Here is a 15,015-nt window from a genome sequence, read left to right as displayed (position 1 = left end):
TATCTAGAGGTTTTCATACCCGTAGAATTCAATAAAAGCATTTTCAAATCTATATGACGTCATTTGTGTACTGCTTTCTGATTGGACGATGTCAGTTTTCATTGTAACACCAAAACAAGTTCATATTGCAATGGTTTTAAAAAAAAATGTTTAAGGGGGTTTGGGACAAAAGAACTTCTGTGGGAAACTTTTTTATATTTTCCATGACGTCATGTGCCTCATCTATTTCGAATTTCTGGATCTGCCAATGTTGTTATTATTGATTATGTGAACTTTTTTTATTTGTATTGTCTTGAACATTATTTAGGTGATAAATTGCTACAAGTTATCGACTTTTCCATCCCCTCAACGCCAACTATTGAGCCTATTTACCAAACTTCCATTCCGGGCGATGGCAAACACGTTGAATTGTGCAATGACTTTGTAGCAGTTGCTATGGGCAGCGCCAGTAATTCTGTGTCTCCGGGAACTGTCTCTATATTTGGAACTTATAAAAATGGTGTTATAGACAAGTTTCAAGATATAAAAGGTTTGCTATTAATTACGTCACTGGCTGCATAATGACGCGCAGATATAATTTATTGCACGATGGGCGTATGAATGATCAAGGGGTGTCGGGGGGGGGGGGGGGGGGCGGAATTAGCAGGCTTTAGCAGTAAAAGTTGTAATATATTAAAACTTTTATTAAGCTATCTGCAGTAAAAGTTGTAATATATTAAAACTTTTATTAAGCTATCTGAAAATTTTAGATTATCAACCACAACCTCGCAATGAGACCATACTCACATGATGGGGTTGAGGGGGTACGGTGTTGATTCAAACCATATCATATGTACAATTTTTGATAAAAATTATGAATCAACCCCTGGTTCAAAAAAGTTTTTTTTTTTTTTTTTTTTTTTCGGATTCTACACTTATGTTCTCTTTACAGTTGGCGCCGAACCTGGAATGATAAAGTTTACTAATGACTGCCGTACATTGCTCGTGGCTAACGAAGGAAGTGCCGCTGAAAGTGACGATGGTACAAATGTTATAGATCCAGAGGGCAGTATAACAATTCTCCGTTTTCCTGGGAACGACCTTTCACAGACACCAAATAAAATAACGGTCAATTTCAATGAATTCGATTCAAGGTAAGTGTTCGAGGTTAAATAAATAAAAACCACGAGAATTTTACTTAGGGATACAAAATTAATCTAATAAAAAAATAGTACATGGTCTAAAATTACCTTATAATAAATAAAAGCAGGTGCGTAACCAGGGTAAAATTTGAGGGAAAATTGGCGTTATTTTACTTTTGTGTTATTTTCTTGATAAAAGATAGAATTGAGAGGTTTCACCATGTTAATTTTTTATAAACCTCTAACAAAAAATCAGCCTTCAATGTGCACAAAAGAAAATAAATTTGGTTTGAGATTTCACTCTCACCAACAAAGGGTAATCATTTTAAAATCATAACCTCCGATGAAGACCTTAGGCATAGCAGGCATGTAGTTTTATTAGTTACTGCAAGCATTTTCTTGGACGTGCAAAAGCGTATGCCTACAGTATAGGCCTATACCTTATTATTGCTTTTATTAGTGTTGCTTAAGCCTATAATATTAGTCTAACTGTGCACCATCTCTGCTTTTAATGTTCGGTTCCAATTAGATTAAGTGCAACTGAATTGCACTGAAGCCTAATTGAATTGTATTTTAAATGTAATCGATTGCACTTAAGTTTAATGTATTACAGTTAAGTGGAATGTATTACATTTTAGTGGAATGTAGGCCTATTCAACTTAAGTGCAAGTGAATTCCATTTAAGTTATTTACATTCCACTCAACTGTAATATAGAAATATAGATAAACTTCTTTCTATACGGTGGGTTACGGGAGGTGTTGTCTTACGAGAGAGTTAAGAGAGGTTGTCGCACAAGAAGGTTAAACTGTAATATAAAGAGTTAATGTACACTCCTCACTCATTATACCAAACAATACTGTAATACATTACAGTTTGTTGCATTGCTACCTCGCGTAACCATGATTGTAACAAAACGTTTTTCTTTCTTTTTTTTATTTTATTTTGCCTTTAATTATTACTGTACTGTATGCACAGCATTCCAGATTTATAAATGACACAAATATAAATCGCTATTACTGAATAAGTAATGATCATTACTTTTTTTCTATTTTCACATTTAAACAGGAGTTCTGAATACGAGTCTAAGGGCGTTCGCATTCCATACAAGGGCAGCCTGGGTACGGGTTCGAGTGCCAGCACGTTTTCTCAGAGCATGGAACCTGAATACATAACTCTAAATTCAGATGAGAGTCTAGCCTACGTAACACTACAGGTACTCAGGTGTCTAAATGGAAAAGAAGAGTAGATGTGTCAAGGATAGTGGCCGAGAGGATGTCTAAAGAGGGCCAATTAAAAATTAAAATTTTCCCTTTCTATCTGGGCCCATGGGGACCCGTGGCAGCAGAAGCTAGTAGCGCCAGTGGCAGGGGCGCGAGGGGTGGGTAGATCTCTCGCCGGTGCGAGCTGTCCCATCCACTTCCCCGGTCGGGGAGAAAAACCCCAATTCGTCGGGGAGAAAAAAAAAACAATACAGGTACCTGTATTTTCTACATATAAGATCACTCAATTTTGCTCTCGTCCGGGATATCCCCCACCCCCAACCCAATCTAGGTCCCGAACCCCGTCCTGGCGCCACCCCTGGCCAATGCCGATATTTTAACTTAACATTATTCTTCCTTTACCTCACTCTTATGCGAGGGTTTAGTTATTCCAGAATTCAGATTTCAATATTAGGCTAGGCAATCAAGCATTTGAAATTAAATTGCAAACAAAAGTGTTTTTTTTTAAATCAAATACACGTCGGGAACATATGCAAATTAGCTAGAATCATTTTAGGTCGAAAATATAGGGTTCCCATCCTGGCAACTGCTGGTCGTAGAGACTTACTTTCTTTTTCAACTTTTCAAATTAATCGGAATATGCATGTTTCTATTTGTTCTAATGAAATAAATGCCCACAAAATGACTGGAAATGCTACAATTGACCAAAATATTCACTAAATTTGCATCTGAGGCTACTGTACATATAATTACGGTTACTGTTGTTGATATCGCTGTTGATGCTTTTGATTACATTTATACTATTAATGCATATTATTACTATTTTGTTATTGTTACTACAATGTTATTGTCATTGTGCCATTGTTATTCAAATTGTAATCAATCATTATCATATCATTATTGTTTTTTTTTGTTTTTGTTTTTGTTTTTTTTAAAATACCTATACGCCTTAGGAAAACAACGCAATAGCTGTGGTTAACATAGGACAAGGAGAGGTTACTGAAATATATCCACTAGGACAGAAGGATTGGAGCCAACTGTTGTTTGATTCTAGTGACACGGATTCAGGTAAGTTTGATGTGAATCTAGTGTGTTTGTATGAGAAAACTATTCTTCAATGAGTGCGAGTGTTGCCAAGTAGATTGTGCGGTGTGTACAGTACATTGCAAGGCGTGTGAAAGGGGACTTTCCCCACTCCACAAGTTAGTAACATATGATTAAAATAATACCATGGTTTCATACATACACATTACGATAAAAGCTCCTGTTGTATTCATTTTTATATTCGATTTTCATAATTTCTTTTTATAGTGTAGATGTTATATAATTTTGGAAGTGGTTAAAATGAAACAAGCCTATTAATAACACAATAATGGAAACAGTTGATCATGTTTAGATGTATAGAACTATGCCTTTACTGTCACCACAATATAAATTTGTTAAGCCCCTTAAAGTGATGGACATTCAATTTCATAAAGTAAGAAAGTGCTATTCCCGGATTCTAGAGGAGAATGTTTTTGGGGATGTTATTTTTCTTTCTACATTTGCTAGCCTCATGTTTATGGAAACTATTCCCCGCTAACTTTAAATCCGGATATTTTCCCAACTTTTTGGGGGTTGAGGTTTTTGCAAACTGCAATACAGTGATATTAAATGTCCTGTTAATATTCTTGGACCCCATTGGTAATAAGTTGTTTCTTTTCATCTTTATGGGTTATCCTAGTTTCTTATGTTTTCTTACTTGTATCTTACTTGTATTCTTGGGCCATCGTGAAGCAAAAATGTTTATACTGCCCACTTTTCTTCAGGGGGTTATAACCCCTTCGTGTTGCGCAAACTTTGCTGGGTACCGATCCTGTCCGTGTGTAGGCCTAAAGTCTATAGCTTATTTCATTTAATTCTATACCTTTTATAGAGGTGGCAGAAAACTAAAACACTATCAAAATTTTCATGAGACCTTAAGTAAATTTAAATTAAAAGTCTAAGTCTATTAGGACGCGTGCGTGTATTCTTAAGCAGCACCACCGGTCGAGTTTTTTTTTTAAATTCAATTTTTTTTGTACTTTTCTCTGTATTGTACTACTGTATATTAAAAACTGAATAAAATAAAATCAAGTATTTATTATTACTGTTACAACAACTTCTTATAATTTATATAGAGATAAATCTTCGGTCATGGCCTGTTTCTAGCCTGTATCAACCGGACGTTGTTATATATTTTAAACTCAATGGAGAAGGATATTTGGCCATGGTTAATGAAGGAAAAATGCTAGATTACGAGACATCAAATGGTGAAACCTGGACCGAGTCTGCACGTGGCTCCGAAATAATATCAGGTAGGCCTACATTAGTTAACCTAGATCGGCCTAATAATGTTTATTTATGGCTACGACTCCAGCGTATTGCATTGGGGTCCATGCTAGCATTTGTCGAATGCCCGTTTGCCAAGACCACTAATTTGCGGACTCAAAAACCATGAATCCCAGTTTGCCGAAAAACCCATTGCCGAATGTCAATAAAAAGCAGCGAAACATTAACAACAGCATTAATTAAATTCACGATGGAGCACTCTCTTACCATGACTGCATATGTATGAAGTGGTGGCGCCAGTGGATAGTCAGGATCAAAGGCAGACCAGAATTGCGACGACTTTTGAGAATTTAGAAGCCTTTCCAACGCGATGCGATCACTGTGTATGTTCGTATAATAAAAGCAGCTTATTGTAATTTAATAATTCTTTTTGTCTTATTCTGTAAATTAACAATTCGGCTATCAGCAAAAAAAATAATGAAACAGCCGGCCTATCAGATAAAATGTGTTATATAGCATATTTATAATAAATACATAAAGTTTATTCAAGATAATTATGTAGACCTAAAGGAAATAAATAAATTAACAATTAACAACTATTATACACACATGCCAGTGGTGGCTCCAGTAATCTGCCGACAGGGAGTCCAACATGTCCGACAGAGGGTACGAATACCTGGGGCCGACTAGAGCATTGGTCAGGGTCCAGGCATTAAATTCTCTGGTAGGGTTCGCGGGAAGAGCTTTTTTTTTGTGCTTTTAGACCACAATATTAGGGATTGACAAACAGCATAACGTTATTTGGATAGGCAAATTATTATTTTTGATCCGACGATCTCCTCGTGGCGTCGGACGACTGAGGGAATGGGGGAGACGATGCTTATCCTTCATTTAATTATATTTTAAATAAAAGCAGTGACTTCAAGTGTTTTTCCACAACATTGTTGTTTTCCAATATTTTACCTTATAATTTATATAAATACGGCTCCTCACTGACCCACCCATCATGTTTTTAAAAGCACAGTATACTTCTGTACGACGGTGATGGCAAGATTCGGCAAACTGGGTTGTCATGATTTTTGTGAATTGGATTTGGCAATCTGGGTTTCGGCAAAGTGGGCATGAACTCGGCAAACTGAGTTTCGGCAAACTGGGTTTCGACAAACTGGCCGGACAAACAAAAAAAATAAATCCGGATCGCTTCTTGATCTAGATGTGTGCACGAGTCTAAACCAGACAGTGATCAAGTCGATGAACTACACAAATAATTGTTGTGCTATTAATTTATATTTGGTATCTCTCCAATTATGAAGCTACAATAAAATCTGAAACAATTAAAAAAATTAAAAAGATGACAGTCGTTTGTTCTACTAATGACACCAAGTTTGTGATCTTTAGGAGAGGCCAGGCCTAAAGACACAGTTTTCCTATTTACCATTATTCCTGTAGGCCTATATACATAAAATGATAAGCTTACTAATATAAAACGAAATTTAGTATATTTACTACGTTTAAGTAATTTCTAATTAGGATACATTGATATCAACGTGTTATACATATATTTCAGATAATCTCTTAGCAGACAACGTATCGTCGAATCTGCAACAAGCTTTATCTGATAACAACAAACTGGGTGAGTGTTTTCCTAATTCTATTGATTAGTTCGTCAACTTTAAATTGCATTTGACTCTTAGTATGATTTCTTTTGACGACTTCTTCCCGTTTTGCCCTTTTCCCTCTATTGCCAAGCTAATAATGATGTCGATGATAATTATATAATTATTAAAATTATGGTAACGGTGGCAGTGGTTTTGTCCTAAATTTTGCATTGTCATTGATGTTGCTGCTGTTTAATATTTTCCTCAGTGTACCTTATAAGGTGTAGCCTTAGATACAATTGGTGCTACTAATTAAAGTATCTTTGAATATTTTACCATTTTTATCATTGATATAATTTGATGGAATTTTATTTAGGACGTCTCCAATTTAGCAAGGTCGATGGACTAAATGATTTGGGTAAAATTGAAAAACTTCATTTCTATGGCGGACGAGGTTGGTCGATCATGCGAGTCAAGGACATGAGCCAGGTGTACGATAGTGGTGATGAGCTTGAAAGAAAACACGCTGAATTTTTAGAAACGGTCTTCAATGCAGAATCAACACCCGATTCAGAAATGCAGACACCTTCACAGCTTAAAGATCAGAAATCGGATGATTTGGTAAATTTAGAAATCTGATTTTTGCGAACAGATAGAAAAAAGTCCCAATTTGATGGAGGGGTGTGTACTTCTTGGCTGTAATTTAATCCGCAATATACCTCTAAGTCTGTGGAAAGTTCCGCTTTCCCCGTTGTTGAATGCTAGAGAGCGGTCAGGTCCCAGGCCCACTGGACGCATTGTTATATGCATAGTTATATGCATATATTGATGCATAGTTATATGCATATATTATTGTAAAGAAGCCACCGACACCTAACAATACAAAAACAAAATGTTGATACGGTATAGCCAAGTTGATTATATTTAAACAAAATATTAAAAATGTTTATTATACCATAACTATTATTTTAAAGGGTCCCGAGTGTGAATCTCTCGCCATCGGTGATGTTGATGGTAAAAAGTTATTTTTTATTGGCGTCGAAGGTCCTTCTAGTATTGTTACCTACAGCATGGGTTCCAGTCTTCAACCTCAATTTGAGTCCATCTATAGAGCAGGCGGAGTCAATGCAAGTTTCAAATCCATTTACGAGAGTCGAACTTCTGGTGATCTAGAACCTGAAGACTTACGGTTTGTATTCTGTTCGTCATTGTCATGTGTACTTTACTAGACCTAATATTTATTATACTAATTAACAAATGCAAATTAATTACTATGGTGTAGGTACTACCGTATGCCTACAATTGTGCTACCGGTAGACTATTACATCGACCACCATCGACTCCGCCATCACATCACTACCACTGGGCACTGCAGCAACAGTGGATAAGTAATACAGACGGTGGCGGTGACGACGGCGGCAATGACCACTATTTCCGCCACCGCCGCCTACAACTACCACCATCATCACCATGCGCTCCACTACCACTTTACGAATGACAACATCGATCTCTGTCACCGTGGTGGTTGTTATTAGAGTATAGTATTATATTTCCATATCTACAAAAATAACGTTGTTGTTATTTTTAAACCAGATTCATTCAGTCTGACGATAGTCCAACAGGGAAGCCGTTGCTATTGGTTACTGGAACAGCCAGTGGGACTGTGTCTCTTTATGAAATAGTCAACGAAGGTAGGTATATAGCATACCACAGATATTTTACATTACCCAGTTTGATATCACTATCATTAACCGTTGTATATACAAATTATGCAGCGCTAACAGGCATGCAAGTACAGTAAGTGAACCTAAAAGTTGTTCCGAGACCCGATTTATTTTCATTACAACGATCCACGACAATGATGAAGGAATACATTTTTTTTTGCAACCTTAAAGCGAAATATGACTATAATTCAGTACTGTAATGTTTAATCTGGAGTGTATATATATATATATATATATATATATGAAAGTGTTTAGTTTAAAGCCGATTATACAGCACTTGACATGTTCTTGCTAATGAACTTGTTTTTAGCTTGTAGCATGCGACAGTCTAAATAATAGCTTAGATAGTTACGCATATAAGCCTATAATGACAATGATGATGATAATGATGCTGATGATGTTAATGATAGACTGCTGATACTGCTGCTGATGATGCTGCTGCTACTAATGCTTCTGCTGCTGCTGATGATGATGCTGCTGCTACTAATGCTTCTGATGATGATGATGCTGCTACTAATGCTGCTGATGATGATGCTGTTGCTACTAATACTTCTGATGATGATGCTGCTGCTACTAATGCTTCTGCTGCTGATGATGATGATGCTGCTGCTACTAATGCTTCTGCTGCTGCTGCTACTAATGCTTCTGATGATGATGCTGCTACTAATGCTTCTGATGTTGCTGCTGCTACTACTAATGCTTCTGCTGCTGATGCTTCTGATGATGCTGCTGCTACTAATGCTTCTGCTGCTGCTACTAATGCTTCTGATGATGCTGCTCCTACTAATGCTTCTGATGCTGCTGATGATGGTGCTGCTGCTACTACTAATGCTTCTGCTGCTGCTACTAATGCTGCTGATGATGTTGCTGCTGCTAATGCTTCTGCTGCTACTGCTGATGATGATGCTGCTGCTACTAATGCTTCTGATGCTGCTGATGATGATGATGCTGCTACTAATACTAATGCTTCTGATGCTGCTGATGATGATGCTGCTGCTACTGATGCTTTTGCTGCTGCTGATGATAATGCTGCTGCTACTAATGCTTCTGATGCTGCTGCTGCTGATGCTGCTGCTACTAATGCTTCTGATGCTGCTGATGATGATGCTGTTGCTACTAATGCTTTTGATGATGATGATGCTGCTGCTACTAATGCTTCTGCTGCTGCTGATGATGATGCTGCTGCTGCTACTAATGCTGCTTCATCATGATGCTGCTACTAATGCTTCTGCTGCTGTTGTTGATGATGATGATTGTTGATGATGATGATGCTGCTGCTACTAATGCTTCTGAGATGCTGCTACTAATGCTGCTGATGATGTTGCTGCTGCTAATGCTTCTGCTGCTACTGCTGATGATGATGCTGCTGCTACTAATGCTTCTGATGCTGCTGATGATGATGATGCTGCTACTAATACTAATGCTTCTGATGCTGCTGATGATGATGCTGCTGCTACTGATGCTTCTGCTGCTGCTGCTGATGATAATGCTGCTGCTACTAATGCTTCTGATGCTGCTGCTGCTGATGCTGCTGCTACTAATGCTTCTGATGCTGCTGATGATGATGCTGTTGCTACTAATGCTGCTGATGATGATGCTGCTGCTACTAATGCTTCTGCTGCTGATGTTGATGCTGCTGTGGATGCTGATAATAAAAACAATATAAAATAAGTGTTTCCGTATCGTTATTAGCAATTGACACACTGATCGACAGACAAAAAACTCATTTAGCCTATTGATGTACGTCATTTTTTTAGGAAATGGAGGTGCATCTACAACTCAAACGTCTGTATGGCTGATATTCATGATAATGGCTGCAAATTCCATAGGCATACAAATGCAGCGACTCTGAAAATGACAAGTGATATGTTGTCCAGTCTGCGTTTGAGTACCAACAAACAATGTCTGCAATGAACGTTGGTGTGAAACCAAAGAAGTGTACATCCTTGAATATGTCGGGTCACAGCAGTAACAATAAAACTTGGCGCTCCTACAAACATTTCTCTCCTGAGTCTGCATCAAACTTGATGTGACCATTTTCTTAATCACAAACACCACTTGCCAACAAGCTCTGCGACAGGGAAATATATTACCGCATTTCATAATAATGGATAAACTTGGCGACACTTAATCAAAATCATATTATTTCAAAGTGCTTTGATATTTCGTGGTATTATCTGTAATGAGAAACTGTTATAAACAAACAAATTTCTCTTGAAATTAATATTTTTAAGCAATCCTCACAATAAAATTAAAACTCGTAATTTAATAAATAGCAACAGTCACATTTTAAGGAGTTTTTTCACCTACCAGTTTTTTTAAAATTATGATTTTTTTTACGAGTTAAACACGCGTAACACGAGTTGAGTACGAACTTTCTCAGAGCAAAGTACTGTCCCGATTCAGCTAAGAGTTTTTATACTACTAGTAGTATTTCAACTCATAGCGAGTTGTTAGCCTCTAGAAGTATTTCAAAAAAACTTAGCGAGAGCTGATTTTCAGGGGATTGATTAGCATTAAAATATTGAGTAAGTGGGGTTTTTCTATATAATTTATAACTAAAACTTGAAGAGATAGAAAGAGGGAGGCAAGTAGGCGCATAAGCTTTGCAATTTCATTTTATTTTTTGTGAACCAAAGAAAGTTGTTAACCGTAGATTCAGAATTATTTTTCTACGAGGCCGTATCTTGAACAGAGAAAATGCTGAGAGAAAATAACATGACACAATAGATAAAAACGATCAGACAGTATGAATATATTAAAACCAAAAGGGAGTAATATTTGATATTATGATTATATAAATTGCGTTCATATATTATAAAATCGTAACATTTATGTTTACTGTGCTTTACATAAGATTTATACCAGAGTGTACCACCAAAATATGAAAAAAAAAATTTTCAGGTACAATATATTAAGATGATAATAATGTTAGAGAAAAACGCATTGTCCCCAATGGGATTTGAACCCAAGACTTTCGTATTACAGTCCGGGCACTCTACCTACGGATGGAGCTATGAACCCAAGTGGTACACCCTATGATTTTCCCATTAGGACACGTTTTATCTCAAGGTATTGCGCAATACGCAATAATTACTGTATTATGTATTGTCATACCATGTAATACATATATTTAAGATACTAACGTTACGATATAATATTAACATGAAGCTGTGAAATACACTAACCTATTTCGACAAGTATAAGATTAAAACAGATGTAAAATTGTATACAGTACTTTCTCGATGATGGTTATATTTGTGTCTCGAGATGTAATACATTTGTACAGTGGCGAATTAAAGAGGGGTAGCTTTCAAGTGGGAAGCTTCCCGGCTGTCTCTTATACACATCTATGATGCTGTTAAGGTGTGTTCCTGGCACCCCCCCCTCTACAATTCTTTAATCCACCACAGGGTATTCGCTGTATGATGTACACGTGCATATGAAATAAAAATAAGAACAATATTATTTTGCTAGACAAATGCTTTAATGATGTGTTAAAAAGTATACATATAAAGTACAGTACATATAACAGGGATACATTCCATACATGTATGACACTACGTTGTGTAATAAATTAAATATATTTTTTAACAATATTTATAGAAAATCTCTCAATTACATTGCACTCAAATTCCATTCTTTATATAGCTACAAATCAATTTACAAAATAAAATGTTAAAAAGTAGACAAAAGATGATAAGGGCCTTCATGAAACTCTAGGAGCTTTTAAAATAAAGACCTGGATGTACAGTGGTACAATTGTTTAACATAATAAAAAACACAAATTCACTATCTTAAAAAATTCTACCATTCCTTCGGACCACCTTCAAGGTATATTCCTTGATTTTGGTTCCATCTATTCATTATAAAAACCAGTGTTCACACCCTATAACGGAAGCTGTAGTCCCTATAGCCTGAGGTTCTAAAAAACGAAGGCCTGTTTGTGTCTGGCAGAAACAAAGTCAGGAGCAGTAACCAGGGGATGGACCCAGGATTAAAAAGAGGGGGGTTCAAAATGTTAAAAATAAAAAAACCAAAAATGAAAGGGGGGGAGGGTCCTCCCCCAGGAAAATTTAAAAACCATCTGACCTTTTTCAAGATCAGAGGGGTGGGGGGGGGGAACTTTGAAGAATTTAAAGGTCATTAAAAGACTCGGAAAAGCTCTTTTTTTTTTTTTTTTTTTCTAGCCAGATCATGAGAAATACTGTAATTTCTGGTTGAAGATGATTTCAAGAATGGAAACACAATCACACAATGTACATCCAATTCAAGAATCCAGCAACAATCATCTCTGGCCAGTAGATGATTTTAGCAGGCCCATAAGGGTGCATAAACTTAATCCTATAGTCACCCAACTCCAGCAAACCAATCCATGGGACATTATCGTAGCTGCAGCACACAACATTCTGAGGATTTATTTGTTCACTGAGTTTATAGACATGCATCTTTGTCAACGAAACAGGGACGAAACAATGGAACTGTAATGCTCCTTTGAAGGTCTGAGCGAGGTTGAATCTAGGTTCGAGTTCATTTTCACTACTAGCCACCTCATCTATTGGTACATTGCTTAGACCAAAGTTCTATCGTTTCGTTATCAAAGGTGCATAAATGGAAAAAAAAAAACATAATACGATAATAAAAAAAAAAACATAATGTGATACAATCAGCTTAGTCCTTTTATTATTTTAATGTAGTGAATTATGGCTTACATTTCCTGTTTATTAATTTTTTTCAAATTTTAAAGTTTATTGTACTTGTACTTGTTTTTATGCCATTTTTAATGAATTGTTTACTTTTGTATGTGTTGCTTCTATGACAAGTTTTTAAACTTTTTAACTTATGTAAAAATTGCTGCAATTCAGTGTTTCACTGCGTGTGTGAATTTGAATTAACGAAATTGAAAGAAATATCTATAAAACCAGTGAACAAATAAACCCTCCATGGTGACAGTTATAATCTGGTGGTATCCACTGTGTGTGCGCTGAACCATGGAGATCTCTAGGTCCCCGGTTCAATTCCCATCACTGCCTCTCCTGTGTTTCAGCTAGAGGGCTGAAATACAAGATACAATAGCGCACTGTCTTTCGGATGAGGCGTTTAAGCCGTTGGTCCTGTGTGCATTGATGGCCCATGTGCATGTTAAAGAACGCAGTACACTCTTCGGAAAAGAGTAGGGGATTGTCTCCTGGTGTACTGCCCAATCACCACCAGAAGGACCCCACTGGAAATAAGTCTTCTTCTAGTCTTTCGTGGGCTATCCTTATATGGGTCAAAAGGTCATCCAACAATAAAGTACCCAAATGCACAGAAAAATGCCAGATTAAGATTCCTTATCCTCTCTTCTTTACAAAAATTGAGTACTGTACCTTGTTTTTAAAAATCAGACCAGTGGTTGCCGAGTTACAGCAATTTGAAATTTGGCAGGCAAGCCTTTTTCGCGAAAAAGTGAAAAAATGAAATTGTGATATCTCGAAAACCATTGGTCCAATAAAGTTAAAATTGGGAATTTTGGCTTTTCTGGCTATGAATTACCTATATTGCAAATTTCATCAAAATTGGGTGAACTGAAATTGACTGACCCCACCTAACACTTCCAGGCAAAGGCCACATATTTCTGTGTACAGGTAGAACTATCTGTGTTTCAATATAAAAATAGGTCGTGGGGTAAGTTGTTACGGGTAAGTTGTGACTGTTGCACTTATAGGAGGTGCACTTTACATGTGTGATCATTGTATAGAAGATGAAATTAACATCTCCAACATAGAACAGATTTGCTGGAGTTAAAGTGCGTTGCAGTGGGGTCTTACAGATAGTATAATGGTATAATAATGTTGTTGGTATCTCCTTTATGTAGTTTAATGTATGTTGGTCTGCATAACATTTTATCGTATTTGGACAACAGAACAATTTACCCCACATGGTGTGTAACAATGTACCCTGGAAAAGGGGTAATTTGTTGCAGTTGATCTACTTCATTAATTAATGATTAATGATTAATTAACAGATTGATATATGACAGTTGTAATTGCTTAGTTTTATAACTAATACACTGTTCTTGCCTTAGAAAAGAGATGGTGTGTTTATCTCATTCAATTACGTAATTAAGGAACAATATTTAAATTTTGTAACAACTGACACCTGTCTCCCCCTAATATCATTCAAAATATTTTAAATTTTTCAATAAAATAAGAGACAGCCAACAGATGCACTGATGTCTGAATAACATAAAATAAATGTTACTCCAAATAATGAAAGGAAGGTCATGGTTCAACATTCCCACATTAATGATACAGATTATGGGATAAATCATCATTACAGCTTATAGTTTAATAATAGACAACAAACCTACTGTAACAGTTCTGAATGATTGTGTTTAATTAAATACTGTATGTCATCTTTTCACAGATAATTCTTCAATATTCAGTTGCATCTGTAGATGATAAACAAATCCAAATTTATAAAATTAATCATTTATATTTATCATCATCTATCGGCATCACAGTTTATCATCATCTATTATCGTCACCACCCTCACCATCACTTCATCTTCATCATCATCATCATCATCATCATCATCATTATTATCTGTTATCTATCCTTAACTACTATCATTATCATCATCGTCATCATCATCATCATCATCATTTTTATCATCATCATTATCTGTCTATTATTTATTATCGTCATTCATTATCTATCATCAATATCATCTATTATCATCAATCATTATTATTATCATCACCACCATCTATCATCAATCATAAACTCATAATTACCATCAATCATTATCACTATGAGCCTCAGTTGCCATTGTTGCTGGACTTTTAACAACAAACACCAATCATTTATTAGCTATATACTGTATTGTAACTCTGTGTAACTACAGTCACTTGAAATGCAATGAAACTTTAAAAATACTTAGCTTCAATGGTAACACTGGACATGTTATACTTGCACAAATGTGAGGTCTAATAAAGTATGGGTAAACATGTACACATACATATAATGTATTTAACTGTATGTACACATACACACCAG

At 36.2% G+C, this 15,015-nt stretch overlaps 2 protein-coding genes across 4 annotated transcripts in view; one reads left to right on the top strand and one right to left on the bottom strand.

Moving 5' to 3' along the window:
- Positions 1–275: 275 nt before the first annotated feature.
- Positions 276–11,301, top strand: LOC117119177 (mesenchyme-specific cell surface glycoprotein-like). Its single transcript, XM_033263998.1, has 10 exons — positions 276–529; positions 932–1,133; positions 2,188–2,335; positions 3,296–3,410; positions 4,502–4,678; positions 6,220–6,285; positions 6,627–6,871; positions 7,225–7,439; positions 7,844–7,941; positions 9,732–11,301. The coding sequence occupies exons 1-10, from the start codon at positions 436–438 to the stop codon at positions 9,824–9,826; spliced, it is 1,455 nt and encodes a 484-aa protein (XP_033119889.1). The 5' UTR covers positions 276–435; the 3' UTR covers positions 9,827–11,301.
- A 31-nt stretch (positions 11,302–11,332) lies between these two features.
- Positions 11,333–15,015, bottom strand: part of LOC117119169 (mitotic spindle assembly checkpoint protein MAD2B-like) — a 12,949-nt gene continuing 9,266 nt past the window's right edge. Inside the window, exons 8-9 of one of the 3 annotated variants that reach the window (XM_033263988.1) lie at positions 14,327–14,407; positions 11,333–11,395 (exon numbers count right to left, since the gene is read on the bottom strand). In XM_033263988.1, coding sequence (XP_033119879.1) covers positions 14,369–14,407 — 39 coding nt within the window. In that variant the 3' untranslated portion in view covers positions 11,333–11,395; positions 14,327–14,368. Of the gene's footprint in view, positions 11,396–13,114; positions 14,408–15,015 lie in introns of those variants that run through there. The other 2 variants (XM_033263989.1, XM_033263987.1) reach the window with 2 other exon arrangements.

This window comes from Anneissia japonica, unplaced genomic scaffold (genome assembly GCF_011630105.1).
Source record: "Anneissia japonica isolate Jap-2015-1 unplaced genomic scaffold, ASM1163010v1 scaffold287863_len737641_cov155, whole genome shotgun sequence".
NCBI classification, from domain to species: domain Eukaryota; kingdom Metazoa; phylum Echinodermata; class Crinoidea; order Comatulida; family Comatulidae; genus Anneissia; species Anneissia japonica.
This window is presented reverse-complemented; position numbering and strand designations above follow the sequence as displayed.